Raw genomic sequence first — 14,043 nt, 5'->3', positions numbered from 1 at the left:
TAGGAAGGGAGAATTTTATTTTTATTTTCACAGCCTGTGCTTTGTTGTATTTTTTTTTTTTTAATGCAGGGTGTGTCTGCATTATTTTACAATAAACATAGATGGTATAATGAATGTTTATACATTATAAACCCAGTGCCATTCATGTTCTAATGATTCCTCTGAAAATATCCTTAGGAAGTCTTTGGTCCTCAACCCAGCTGAGCTCACTGCTGCATCCTTGGCAGCCTGGTACAGGATAGGAGCCCAATAAATGTTTCTTGAAAGACCTCACATCGTTTCATTTAAAGGCAAATTGCAGAGTAGAAGCGCTTGGGCTCAAGTGTCCAAGGGCTCAGGATTCAGATCCTAGTTGTACGTCTGTGAGCACAACTGACCTCTCTGAGCCTCAATTTCCTCTCTGAGCCTCAATTTCCTCATCTTGAAAATGGGCTATCTCATGGCATTGTTATGAGAATTAAATAAGCTCATGCACATGAGATGGGCAGCATATAGTGAGCACCCAATACACACTGATTATTTTTATGACTTTTATAACTCTTGTCATATTTTCATACCAATTGTACTGTTGTTTACTTAATATGTATATATACACATATATATGTGTGTGTATATATATATGGAGAGAGAGAGAAAAAGAGAGAGATGGAGTCTCACTCTGTCGCTCAAGATGTAGTGCAGTGGCATGATCTCAGCTCACTGCAACCTCAGCCTTCTGGGTCCAAGCGATTTTCCTGTCTCTGCCTCCTGAGTAGCTGGGACTACAGTCATGTGCCACCACGCCTAGCTAATTTTTTTTTTTTTTGTATTTTTAGTAGAGACGGGGTTCCACCATTTTGGCCAGGCTGGTCTCGAACTCTTGACCTCAAGTGATCCATCCACTGCAGCCTCCCAAAGTGCTGGGCTTACAGGCATGAGCCACCACACCTGTCCTCTTTAATATATTTTTGTAAATTTCTATTGACTTGTTTTTCTATTTAGATTGCACTATATAATTTAGCCTCACTCTAAATAATAATAGTCTTATAATCAGAGGCTTCACATGTCAGTTTTAATTTTTCTAATTTTCTAAGCCAAACGACTCACAAAAAGTTCATCAGGACACTAAAGCCGCGTGAGTACTCCCGTAATGTATCTAATACTCCTACTCCTTGGGAAATGCAGCCCGGTGCACTACACTTCATAGTTTTTGAACTCCTTGAGTCCAGAATACACTCTCCGATTTTTTTGTTTTTGTTTTTTTTTAGACTGTAGACTCTGTTCCTCCAACATTCCATCCCTGTGCTAGGAGCTGGGTATGAAGTAGTGAATTAGAGAATCATGGTTTCTGTTCTCCCAGAACTCAGTCGAGTGGGGAACAGAGAACAGTTATCGGGTCATTGCAACCCAGTGTGATCTCAATGTGCTGGGGAAAGCGCAGAGGAGAAGCCTCACTTTCCCTCCCCCTGGTGAGGGAGGCTTTTTCTTGTTGACCTCGGTGGCTCCTTTCAGAGAACACAAATCCCTATTGTATTACCAGCAGTGCAGCAAAATGACCAGCAGGCGGCAGTGGCAACACAAAAGAATTCCCCCATGAACCTTTCCCTGGAAATTTTCTTTGATAAATTAACAGATTAATTAATACAACACATATTTATTGGACACCTTCTGTGTGCCAGGCATTGTATGCGCTGGGCATACAATGATGAGCAAGGTGAACATGGTGGCTTCCTTCGAGTAACTTAACACTAATTCAATCCTCTATGTATTCCACAAGTATCTCCTGGTACCAAACCTGTGCTAAACACTGTCCTCGCCCTGGGGAGGTAGAAGGTGGATAAAGTATAAATCATTAGACCTGGATTTGTAAAGGAGGATATTGACAGCTGATCTAGGAGCAGGACCCCCAGGCTAAGTTGCTAGAGTGGCCTTGGGTTATCCTGTGCCCTGGCTCTGCCCCCTAAGGTATTTTAATTTAATTAGTCACCCAGAGGATTCTTTTTAAAACTCTCCAGGCGATTTTAAAGTTTGGCAAGGGCTCAGAACCACTGCTTTGGTGTCCTGGCATGGTTAACATATTAACTCGTCATTTAATTAATGTCCAAAATATTTGCACAACCATTCTGTATTAGATGATTTGCATATATTATTTCTAATCCTCCCGCAAAGTCCTTGAAGGTAATAACATTCATGACCAAAACAGCCAACATTTACAATATTTACTGAGTGCATTCTCTGAGCCAGATTCCATTCTGAGTGTTTTATATCGATGAACTCATTTAGTTATCACAACAACCCTAAGACACAGATGTTATATCTTCATTCCTAATTCATTTTATTTTTGTTTTTGAGACAGGGTCTCACTCTTTCACCCAGGCTGGAGCGCAGTGGCATGAACACAGCTCATTTCAGCCTTGACCTCCCTCTCAAGTGATCCTCCCACCTTAGCCTCCCGAGTAGCTGGGACCACTGGCGTGCACCACCATACCTGGCTAATTTAAAATATTTTTATGAAGACAGGGTCCTGAGGACCCTGAGGTTACCCAGGCTGGTCTTGAACTCCTGGCATCAAGTGATCCTCCTGTCTCATTCTTTCAAGGTGCTGAGATTACGGGTGTGAGCCATCATGCCTGGTCATCATCCCCATTTTATATCCAAGGCAAATGGAGCACAGAACTGTTGGGTAACAAGTCAAAGGTCACAGGCTAATTAGTGGTATGAATAAGATTCAAATCCAGGTGGTCCAAATCCGGTCTTAACCACTGCACCATGCAACCATTTTACAGATGAGAAAACTGAGGCTCAGGTGGAACTCACTGGTGAAAATTCCCCTCAAGCAGGAAGTGGCTGAGCTGCGAATTGAGCTGAGGATTCTCTAGCTTTCAAGTCAGCTTGATTCGATTTTGACCCAGTCCTCAGTAAGAGTTTGGAAACAATGTCATATGGAATTTTTCCCCAGCAGGAACCAGCTCTTGGAAGGCATTTGTGTGTATCTTCAGTGCCTAGAAGATGGCAGAAGAGTGAACGGAATAGGAGCTTGAATTTGAAACTGGAGGCCTGTGTCTGCTGCACCACCTTGAGTGAGTTGCTTATGTCTCCGGACCCCATTTTTCCTGCCCATAAACAGGCTGGATCTTAGCTGAGACATGGCTGAGCAGTGACATGTTGTCACACTTTGAAATAAGATCATCTAAGGCAGGTTTTCTCAACTTAGGGTTTACATTTGGAATGGATAATTCTTTGTGGTGGGGGCTGTCCTGGGCACTGGAGAATATTGAACAGCATCCCGGACCCTGATCTGCTAGAAGCCGGTAGCACCCCTCTTCCTTGACAAGTTGTGACAACTCATAATTTCTCTAGAAATTGTATTGACACATGTCCCCTGGGAAGCAAAATCGCCTCTGGTTGAAAACCACTGGTCGAATGTTTTAAACAACTCGGGTTGCAACTGGTGTAACTCCAGCCGTTCTCTCCCAGGAATACAAATGAATTGGACCAATGGCCTTATAGATCTAATCACAAACCTACCCTCACTTCTATTTTCTTTTCCCATTTTCCTCTCTCTTTAACAATAGGAGAAAATGTACATTTCTGGAGCACATTTGAACAAAATGCTCGAAAGCAGTCCCCTAGTAATAGTTACAAATGGTTTGCAATATACCCTACAAGTAGTGGAGCTTAGAAACAGAGTGGTGAGGCTGGGCGCGGTGGCTCAAGCCTGTAATCCCAGCACTTTGGGAGGCCGAGGCGGGCGGATCGCGAGGTCAGGAGATCGAGACCATCCTGGCTAACACAGTGAAACCCCGTATCTACCAAAAAAAATACAAAAAAACTAGCCGGGCGAGGTGGCGGGCGCCTGTAGTCCCAGCTACTCAGGAGGCTGAGGCAGGAGAATAGCGTGAACCCAGGAGGTGGAGCTTGCAGTGAGCTGAGATCCGGCCACTGCACTCCAGCCTGGGCGACAGAACGAGACTCCGTCTCAAAAAAAAAAAAAAAAAAAAAAAAGAAACAGAGTGGTGATTAGCAGCCAATGTTAATTGAAGACTTGCTATGTGCCAGGCACACCATTCATTAAAAGCCTTTATATTTATGATTGTCTTGTTCGTGTTTCAATCTCTCTGATGAGAAAGCTGGCTTGTATAAAGTCTTGGTGCTTGTAAGAGGCAGAGCTGGGGTACAAACCTAGACGTGCTGGTTTTGAGTGCTGTCCATGTAATGGTTCTGCTCTAACAAAAGGCCCTTCTTTTACCCAAATCTCCTAGGTTATCATGGATTTCTCTGAGAGACTGCTTTCCCAGAGACAGAGATTTCTAAATGAGGACGGGCACTCAGCTAACACTGGACATGCTGGTCAAGATGTGGCCACAGGAGACGGCTCAACAGTGGAAGCTCCTACCGTGGCCATAGTCTGGCCACAGCACCTGTGGGCTCTGTCCGGGCTGGGAAATCCCTACGTCTCGTATCCCAGGTGTTCTGGGCTCAGGGCTGGGTTGAACGAGGGCCTTCCCAGGGAATCGCTGTCTTTTAAGTGAGCTAAGTGACTCCTGGAGAGCCACCCATAAAACCCTCGCTGGATTTGTCAGATTCTTGTTACTTTTGGTGGTGTGGTTTATGTCTCTGGGATGGGGACCTCAGGAGTCGTCTACCACGTCCCTATCAAAGAGGGGAAGTCGCAGCAAAGCGGAGGTGTGATAAAGACCACATTCGTTTTGCTAACAATATCAGCAACAGTAATAGTAACATCGTTTATTGAGCCTCCTGGGCCTGGGGGATTCAAGGATCAACTGGAGTCAATCCTAGCAAATGAGTTATGTGTTTGATTCTATATATTTAAAAAAATGTTTTCCCTTTCTTACTCTAGGGAATGTGATTCTACAAATAGATAAACAGATCATTTCAATAAACTGCAGCAGCTGTGGTGACAGATGTCACTGTAGGTTCCATGGGAATTCTGAGGAGAGAAACACAACCCAGCCTAGGGAATCAGGGAGGACTTCCTGGAGGAGGTGATGTTGACGATTCCTGCATAGACCTGTCTCTCCACCCTCCTTTCCAAATAGGCCCCAGGTTCCATGAGAATGTGGGTCATATCTGTTTATACTTTACTGTTTTTTCCAGGGGCTAGTGCCAGGGTTCCCAAACTGTGCACCAGCGTGACGCAGGATGCCACCAGGAACTCACAGGGATGCTGTGGGAGTTTAAAAAAGTTCTGAGGGCCGGGCGTGGTGGCTCAGACCTGTAATCCCAGCACTTTGGGAGGCCGAGGTGGATGGATCACAAGGTCAGGAGATCAAGCCCATCCTGGCTAACACGGTGAAACCCCGTCTCTACTAAAAATACAAAAAATTAGCCGGGCGTGGTGGCAGGTGCCTGTAGTCCCAGCTACTCAGGAGGCTGAGGCAGGAGAATGGCGTGAACCCGGGAGGCGGAGCTTATAGTGAGCCGAGATCGCGCCACTGCACTCCAGCCTGGGCAACAGAGCCAGACTCCAACTCAAAAAACAAAAAAAAAGTTCTGAGGAAACACAATGATATGTTGGACCCTTGTGAACTACCAGCTCGAGATAGTTCACCGTTTCAAACATTATATTGCGCCACCTTTTTTTCGATGATGACCCATCATTGCAAAGTTGGATTTTTTTGTGGTGCTCGTGCTAAAAAGCAAGAACTGTGACAAAATCAACATGGAACAGGAAATTAGGGTGGTGAAGTCCCATCTGATCCTAACGTTTGAGAAGTTTTGCACAGCCCAATGGGAATACATATCTTTGTAGCAGCAATTGTTATTATTATTATTATTATTATTATTTGAGACAAAGTCTTGCTCTGTCTCCCAGGCTGGAGTGCAGTGGCGTGATCTCTGCTCATTGCAACCTCTGTCTCCCAGGTTCCAGCGATTCTCCTACCTCAGCCTACTGGGTAGCTGGGATTATAGGCACTTGCCATCACACCCAGCTAATTTTTGTATTTTTAGTAGAGACAGGGTTTCACTATGTTGGCCAGGCTGGTCTTGAACTCCTGACCTCAGGTGATCCGCCCGCCTCAGCCTCCCAAAGCGCTAGGATTACAGGCATAAGCCACCACACCCGGCCAGCAATTGTCATTATTTCATAATGAAAAAAAAATTTTTCTTTTAATGTATGTGCATTACTTTTTCAAATGGCTACTACGTTGTGAAGAGATAACTATTCATTCAGTTGTTTGTACCTAACTGTTTAATAAATGGAATTGTTGGATTTTTTTGGCTTAGGAAATCTCTGAAATAATTCCTGTGACACCAAGGGTATTGTGAGTTGAGAAAGTTTGGGAACCTCTGTCCTAACATGTGCCTGCATATAGGAGGCCTGAACAACTGAGTAAGTTGAATGACTGAGTTGCTCCCAAACAATCCTTCTTGGTAAAGGGTATTATTTTCTTTCACAGATGGGGGCTCTGAGGCCCAGAGAGGGCAAGTTACTTGCCCAAGGTCACTCAGCAGAACCGGAGGGTGTGTCTGACTTTGACACCCAGACTCTTCCCTTTAGCTCTGCCTGACCTGTCTGTTCTAAAAGTGCCCTGGGGTAAATGGACTAGGATTAAAAAGACATGGCTTTGAGTTCCAGGGGACCAAACTATGGCTTTGGGCAAGTGACTGGGTAAGAGGCTGTAGACACCCAGAGCTTATGCAGTTTTCTTTCCTTCTTGTCTTTTTTCTTTTTTGTTGAGACAGGGTCTTCCTCTGCTGCCCAGGCTGCAGTAGAGTGGTGTGATCTCTGTTCCCTGCAACCTCCGCCTCCCAGGCTCAAGCGATTCTCCTGCCTCAGCCTCCTGAGTAGCTCAGATGGCAGGTGGCCCACCATCAAGCCTGGCTAATTTTTGTATTTTTAGTAGAGATGGGGGTTTCACCATGTTGGCCAGGCTGGTCTGGAACTCCTGACCTCAAGTGATCCTCCTGCCTCAGTCTCCCACAAGTGTTGGGATTACAGGCGTGAGCCACTGCACCACTGGGCCCGGCGGCTCATGCAGTTTTCTGTCTGCTTCATGAGCTTCTTGGTGGAAGATCTTTGTCCACTCTTAAGCACCAGAGGTTTGCCCAAAAGCTGTACTGTAGAGTAATGAGGTTGGGAAGATGCTTTCGGGTTTGGTCAGGCTTGAGTTACAATTCTGGCCTTCCTTTCTGTTGTGTGACCTCAGGAAAGCTACTCACCCTCTCCAGTCCTTCTTTGCCTGCTTTTAAGTGGACAGGCATTCACCTGTGCAATGTCTATGAGGGTGAACAGTGTTAGTGCTGGGGAAAAGGTCAGCCTACTGAAGGGGCTCATCAAATCGGTGCTGTTCCCTTTGTTCGGTCGACAAAATGTTTCAAAGCTGTTTTATGTCCGACAGCCTCAACCTTAAAAATGCCTTCAGAACCTAGACTGCATCCTCCCTCTTACTCAGGAGCTGTGCTGCCAGAATCCGACCATCTCTTGCCTCCTGTGTTATCTCCTATCAGCCTCGCCCGCTTGTCACGTCGCTGCCACCACACGCCGGGCTCTTCTTCAGGCTTTTGGGAGTACTGCATGTCTCCTGACACCCCGCGTGGCTCGTGAACTCATTAGCATGGGTGTCAGGGAAGCCGTCTCTACTCAGCACTGCAGATCCAACGCTGAGATTTCAGGGAAAAGCGTCCCCGAAGGGAGGGAGGAAGGCTTGCCTCTTGGAAATCCAGCAGCAGCTGCCGCAGCTCAGAGGGTCTTTAGAGACTGGGTCTCATTGGCGAAGTGCTTTTTCTTTTTTAAAAAATCATGTCTCCACCTTTCAGTATTTTAATAGAAGCTTTTGTTTTAAGCTTTTCATCTCTGGGTCTCTGCAGCTGGAGTTACTAAAGTGGCTGCTTCTGATCGCTCTTGCAGTCACTAGAAGGAAATGGGAATGGCACTCACATCCTAGGGCTGCCCTTGACAAAGGACCACAAATGGAGGGGCTTGGGACAGCAGAAACTTATTGGTTTGTAGTACTGGGAGGCTGGAAGTCCAAAATCAAGGTGTCAGCAGGGCCATGCTCCCTCTGAAAGCTTCAGTGGGGGGATCCTTCCTTCGTGCTCCCTGGCTTGCAGATGCATCACTCCAGTCTCTCCCTCTGTCATCCCGTGGCCTTCTCTGTATCCGTGTCCCCATCTGTGTCCAGATTTCCGTCTTCTTACAAGGACACCAGTCATTGGATCAATATCCATCTTAATCCAGTACGACCTCAGTTTAACTTGACTACATCTGCAAAGATTCTATTTCCAATCAAATCCACAGTTACAAATACTGTGGGTTAGGACTTCACAGATGCTACGTCCAATCCAGGTCACAGTTACAGATACTGTGGGTTAGAACTTTGAAGACCCTATTTCCAATCAAGGTCACAGTTACAGATACCATGGGTTAGGAGGTCAAAGACGCTATGTCCAATCCAGGTCACAGTTACAGATACTGTGGGTTAGGACTTTGACATATCTTTTTGGGGATGGATTGAACCTATAACAGGAACCAACCAATGTGGACTTGGCCCAAGGTTCTGGGGCTTGGGGACGAAGTGTGGTTGTGATTAAGGGGCTAGGGTTAGTATGTGTGTATAAATACACGCACACGCATACATTCACAAATATATATATAGTGTCTAGAAATGTGTCTTACACATTCAATGAGCGATGATTCTTGTTATCTGTACTTCCCTCTGAATATCAGTTTCCTTAATATATGTGTATATGCATATATATGCACACATGTACACACATTATATATGTATACATATACACATATGTACACACTATATATGCATGCACACATGTACACATATGTACATGCATATATACACACAGACACACACATTACATATATGCATATATACACATTATACATGCACATATACACACATGTATATGCACACACACGTACACATATATGCACATACACATATGTACACACGTAGGCACATATACACATATGTACACACATTCTATATGCATATATACACATATGTACACACATTATATATGCATATATACACGCATACACACACATTATATATATGCATATATACACCTATGTACACATATTATATATAGGCATATATACACCTATGTACACACATTATACATGCATATATACACATGTACACACACTATATATACATACATACACAAAAGCACGTATGTTTACAGATATGTGTAGTGTGCTTAGCAGTGTGTCTTATACATTCAATAAGTAACTATTGTTCTTATCTGTACAGTGGGGCAGTTGCATTTTATCTCTAAGTCATCCTGCAGTTGTATTCTCTCTCTCAGCTTCCCTTCAGCTCTGAAATTTTGGGACTCTGACTAAAAAGACAGATGGAGACACAGGGCTGTGTGGTCCAAGAATCCCTGTTACTTGTGGAAACAGAATAATAAAGTCTGCCTTTTTGAGAAGAGAAAATAAGAACACAGAAATGGAAAATTTTCTCTCACAAGTAAAGGATCAGATGTTAAGGGAAATCTAGGAAGCAAGTGCTGTGGGCCTAAAACTCTTCATTCTTTTGGGGTCTGTAGAGTAAAGTCCTTCTGCGGGCTGAGGAAGCTGAATTTATGAACTAGCAAACAGGAACTTGGCTTTGGCTGGCTCATGAATAGAGCAGAGAGGAAGGTCTCTTGTGAGTTTGAATTTGGCTTTGCTCTGTCTTCAATGAGAAGTGACAGATATCTCCATTTTTATTTTCCTGCCAGGAATAAAGGAGTTAATGCATGCGCCATTCTTAGAACAACACCTGGCATACAGTAAGTGCTCAGTAAGTATCAGCCTATCCAATGAAAACAGATAAAGACTTTCTTGCTTTCTGGTTGCCTTTCTGCAGTTTGCTCATCTAAATTGTAGAGCTGCTTGTTAGTGCGGTCATCGAAATTTGTGAAGCCTGTTTTAGGTAGTTGTGAGAAGTCACAAAACATAGCCACTATAGGAGGTGGCCAAGTCTATAAATTGTACACAGTGTTACTCACATCAGATGTCGGGGAATTTATAATCAACTTACAAGAATTCTATTTTTTCTTTTCTCTTTTTTCACTCCCCCCCAGAATTAAATTCTTGGTTCTTCAACACTATCAAGACCTCAGTGTGGTTTCAGGAGTTTGAGCTGGCTGTAATCCAAATGAAGTTGTTCATAACACACTAATTTAAAATATTAGTGCAGCTGACAGTTTCTAACCCCCAAAATACTGTGTAAGACTCTGCTCCTTCCATATAACTTCATGCTTTCTTTATGCAATGACTGTGAACGCTGTTTTTTGTACATCAGAATCCCTGGAGAGCTTTGAAGTAGTATCCTCCTCTTTTTGCACCCAGGCTAGAGTGCAGTGACACAATCACAGCTCGCTGCAGCCTTGATGTCTCGGGCTCAAGCAATCCTCTCACCTCAGCCTCCTGACCAGCTGGGACACCAGGCACACACTACCATGCCCGGCTAATTTCTGTATTTTTTTGGTAGAGACGGGGTTTCGCCATGTTGCCCAGACTGGTCTCAAACTCTTGGGCTCGAGTGATTTGCCTGCCTTGATCTCCCAAAGTGCTGGGATTACAGGTGTTAGCCACCACACCTAGCATAGTATCCTCTTCTTAAAATGAAACCAGTGAGGCCAAGGCCGTGGCTCACGCCTGTAATCCCAGCACTTTGGGAGGCCGAGGTGAGTGGATCACTTGAGGTCAAGAGTTCAAGACCAGCCTGGCCAACATGGTGAAACTCCGTCTCTACTAAAAATATAAAAATTAGCCAGGCATGGTGGCATGCGCCTGTAATCATAGCTACTCCGGAGGCTGAGGCACAAGAATCACTTGAACCCGGGAGGAGGAGATTGCAGTGAGCCGAGATGGCGCCATTGTACCCCAGCCTGGGTGACATGGTGGGACTCCGTCTAAAAAATAAAAATAAAAATAAAAAGAAGGAAAGAAAGAAACCAATGATACCATGCACCCAGGGCTACTTGAGGAAGAAAGAGTGACATTTGGTAGAAGACTTAGAGCAATGCAAGATAAATGTACCGTAAATGTTATAGTATGTGTGCCCCCAATCCCTGTTAGGTACTGTTGTGTCATAGTAACAATAATAAAAGTCCCTGTCGAAAAGTAGAATGCTTTCTCCTAGCAGCCCAGCCTCCCATCGTGAACAAGAGGAAGTGAGTCTGCTTCTACCTACTGGGGACCCAATTCAATAAACAGGACTCACAAACGCAGTGGGGCAGGCGAGACGTCCAGATGGGAGTCCCTGTTTCACGGCTGTAGCAGGTCAGAAGAGAACTCCCTTCAAGCACAAAACCAGGGTTGCAGGTGTATTGGATGGTGGTCCCCACCAGCAGCACAGGGTCCGAAATTAAGCGGGTCGAGTGATCCACCTCTCCGGGGTCGGTGCAATACATAACTACACGGGATGAAACCAGACCAAGTGGACGTCAGACCTCTGGATGACCGTGAGTTTGCTGAGAATTACAGAATGATTTAGAACGTTTCCTAACTTGGCCGGGCGTGGTGGCTCCTGCCTGTAATCCCAGCACTTTGGGAGGCCGAGGCAGATGGATCACGAGGTCAGGAGATCGAGACCACCCTGGTAAACATGGTGAAACCCGGTCTCTACTAAAAATGCAAAAAATTAGCCGGGCACGGTGGCGGGCGCCTGTAGTCCCAGCTACTCGGGAGGCTGAGGCAGTAGAATGGCGTGAACCTGGGAGGCGGAGCTTGCAGTGAGCGGAGATCGCCCACTGCACTCCAGCCTGGGCGACAGAGTGAGACTCACCTCAAAAAAAAAAAAAAAAAAAAAGAAAGAAAGAAAGTTTCCTAACTTAGTTCTTTTCCTTTTTGGAAGATAATGTATCTTTTGCTTGATAAAGGTGGCTGGAGAATAGGCCAGGAGAAAATAGCCTTGAATTTAATTTCTCCTTTAAGAATTTGCCCCAAAGAGATGGAGCGCGGTGGCTCATGCCTGTAATCCTAGGACTTGAAAGGGAAGACAGAGGTGGATGAATCGCTTCAGCTCAGGAGTTCGAGACCAGCCTGGGCAACATAGCGAGATCCAGTCTCTACAAAAAACACAAAAATTAATGGGACATGGTGCTGTACACCTGTTGTTCCAGCTACTCAGGAGGCTGAGGTGAGAGGATCGCTTGAGCCTGGGAGGTCAAGGCTGCAGTGAGCCATGATGGCACCACTGCACTCCAGCCTGGGCAACAGAGTGAGACCTTGTCTCAAAAAAATAAAAACAACAAAAAACATATATATATATATACACACATACACACACACACACACACACACACACATATACATGTACATATATATGAATTTGCCCAGATAATTTGCATCAGGGTCCAAAGACCTATGTGTAAGGTTGCACATTGCATTATTATTTGTAGTTTTTTTTTTCTTTTAAAAGGAAACATTGCAAATAATTTAACAGGGAAATAGTTAGGTATCATGGAACAGCCATCCCGTGAAATTCTGAGAACTGTTAAAGAGAAGAAAATGAGGGGGAGCCTTCACTGCTTTCTCTGTAGTGCTGGAATATAGTAAAATAAGCATTCATTACTTTGCACATTAAAACATCAGTATAGATAAAAGGAAAACAATAAACCAATTAAAAGAGAATAAATTGGACAACATGTATGATATGAAAAGATATCCACATTTCTGAGCTGAAAAAAAGCAGATGCAGGATTTGGAAGAATGGACCTGCTGGGTGCAGTGGCTCATGCCTGTAATCCCAACTCTCTGGGAGGCCGAGGCAGGAGAATCGCTTGAGGCCAGGAGTTTGAGACCACCCTGGGCAACATAGCAACACCCCTGTCTCTACAAAAAAATGTTTTAAATTAGCTAGGTGTGGTTGTTCACATCTGTAACCCCAGCATTTTGGAAGGCTGTGGTGGGAGGATTGCTTGAGTCCAAAACCTTGAGGTTGTAGTGAGCTATGGTTGACATATGACACATATATAGATGTCTATGTGTGACATGTGATGTATGTATAATGTGCATGTACACACACACAATTGAAGCAATATAGAATAAATTTTTAACACTGGCATTATTTCCAAAGAGTAACATCATCAAAGTTTTTCACTTTCTATTCTATCATTTTACTACTGCTGGGGTACTATAAGTAAGCATCGTTACCAATGTCATTTTAAGATATGGCTATATATGTCTTTCAATGTCAAGACAGGAGGTTAACCAATGAAAGGTGTTAACAGCATCCAGCGACTTCTATGGGGAGACCCATTGTGCCGAGGGGTTTTTCTGACCTCATTTCATCGGAAGAGAGAACAACAGAGGTGATTTGGTGGGTCTCCTCTGTCTTGGATGGAGGTAAGTGAGAGACCCAGCATGGAAATGTAAGTAGTCCCACACAGAAGGGGCCCGATTCACATTTATTTGCTCCACTTTGGGCCTTTTCTTGGCAAAAAATGAGGCAGGTAAGAAGACTTCTTTTTTTTTTTTTTTTTTTTTGAGGCAGAGTCTCACTCTGTCGACCGGGATGGAGTACTGTGGCCGGATCTCAGCTCACTGCAAGCTCCGCCTCCCGGGTTCACGCCATTCTCCTGCCTCAGCCTCCCCGAGTAGCTGGGACTACAGGCGCCCGCCACCTCGCCCGGCTAGTTTTTGTATTTTTTAGTAGAGACGGGGTTTCACCGTGTTAGCCAGGATGGTCTCGATCTCCTGACCTCGTGATCCGCCCGTCTCCGCCTCCCAAAGTGCTGGGATTACAGGCTTGAGCCACCGCGCCCGGCAGGTAAGAAGACTTCTATGGGGAACCAGTTCATGATCATTCCAATCTCTTTAAATGGTTAAATAATAATGATTTTTCCCTCCCTCCCTTCCTCTTCTCTCCTCTCCTCTCCCTTCTCTCTTTTTCCCTCCCTCCCTCCGTCCCTCCCCTCCTCTCCCCTCCCTTCCCCTCCTCTGCCCTTCCCTCCTCTCCCCTCCCCTCACATTCCCTTCCCTTCCCTTGCCTTCCCTTCCTTCTCTTTCCTCCCCTTCCTTCCCTTCCCTTCCCTCCCTTCCTCCCTTCCTCACTTCCTCCCTTTCACTTTCTCTCTCTCTCTCTC

The 14,043-nt window shown here is 45.0% G+C and overlaps 1 protein-coding gene across 1 annotated transcript in view; it reads right to left on the bottom strand.

Annotated features, from left to right (window-relative positions):
* Positions 1–14,043, bottom strand: part of SEZ6L (seizure related 6 homolog like) — a 93,436-nt gene that overhangs the window by 22,309 nt on the left and 57,084 nt on the right. The window contains exon 11 of the mRNA XM_023190716.2: positions 11,178–11,369. Coding sequence (XP_023046484.1) covers positions 11,178–11,369 — 192 coding nt within the window. The remainder of the gene's footprint in view (positions 1–11,177; positions 11,370–14,043) is intronic.

The sequence above is a fragment of the Piliocolobus tephrosceles genome, chromosome 19 (genome assembly GCF_002776525.5).
Source record: "Piliocolobus tephrosceles isolate RC106 chromosome 19, ASM277652v3, whole genome shotgun sequence".
NCBI lineage: Eukaryota > Metazoa > Chordata > Mammalia > Primates > Cercopithecidae > Piliocolobus > Piliocolobus tephrosceles.
The sequence above is the reverse complement of the archived record's forward strand: the minus strand, read 5'-3'. Positions and strand labels throughout refer to the sequence as shown.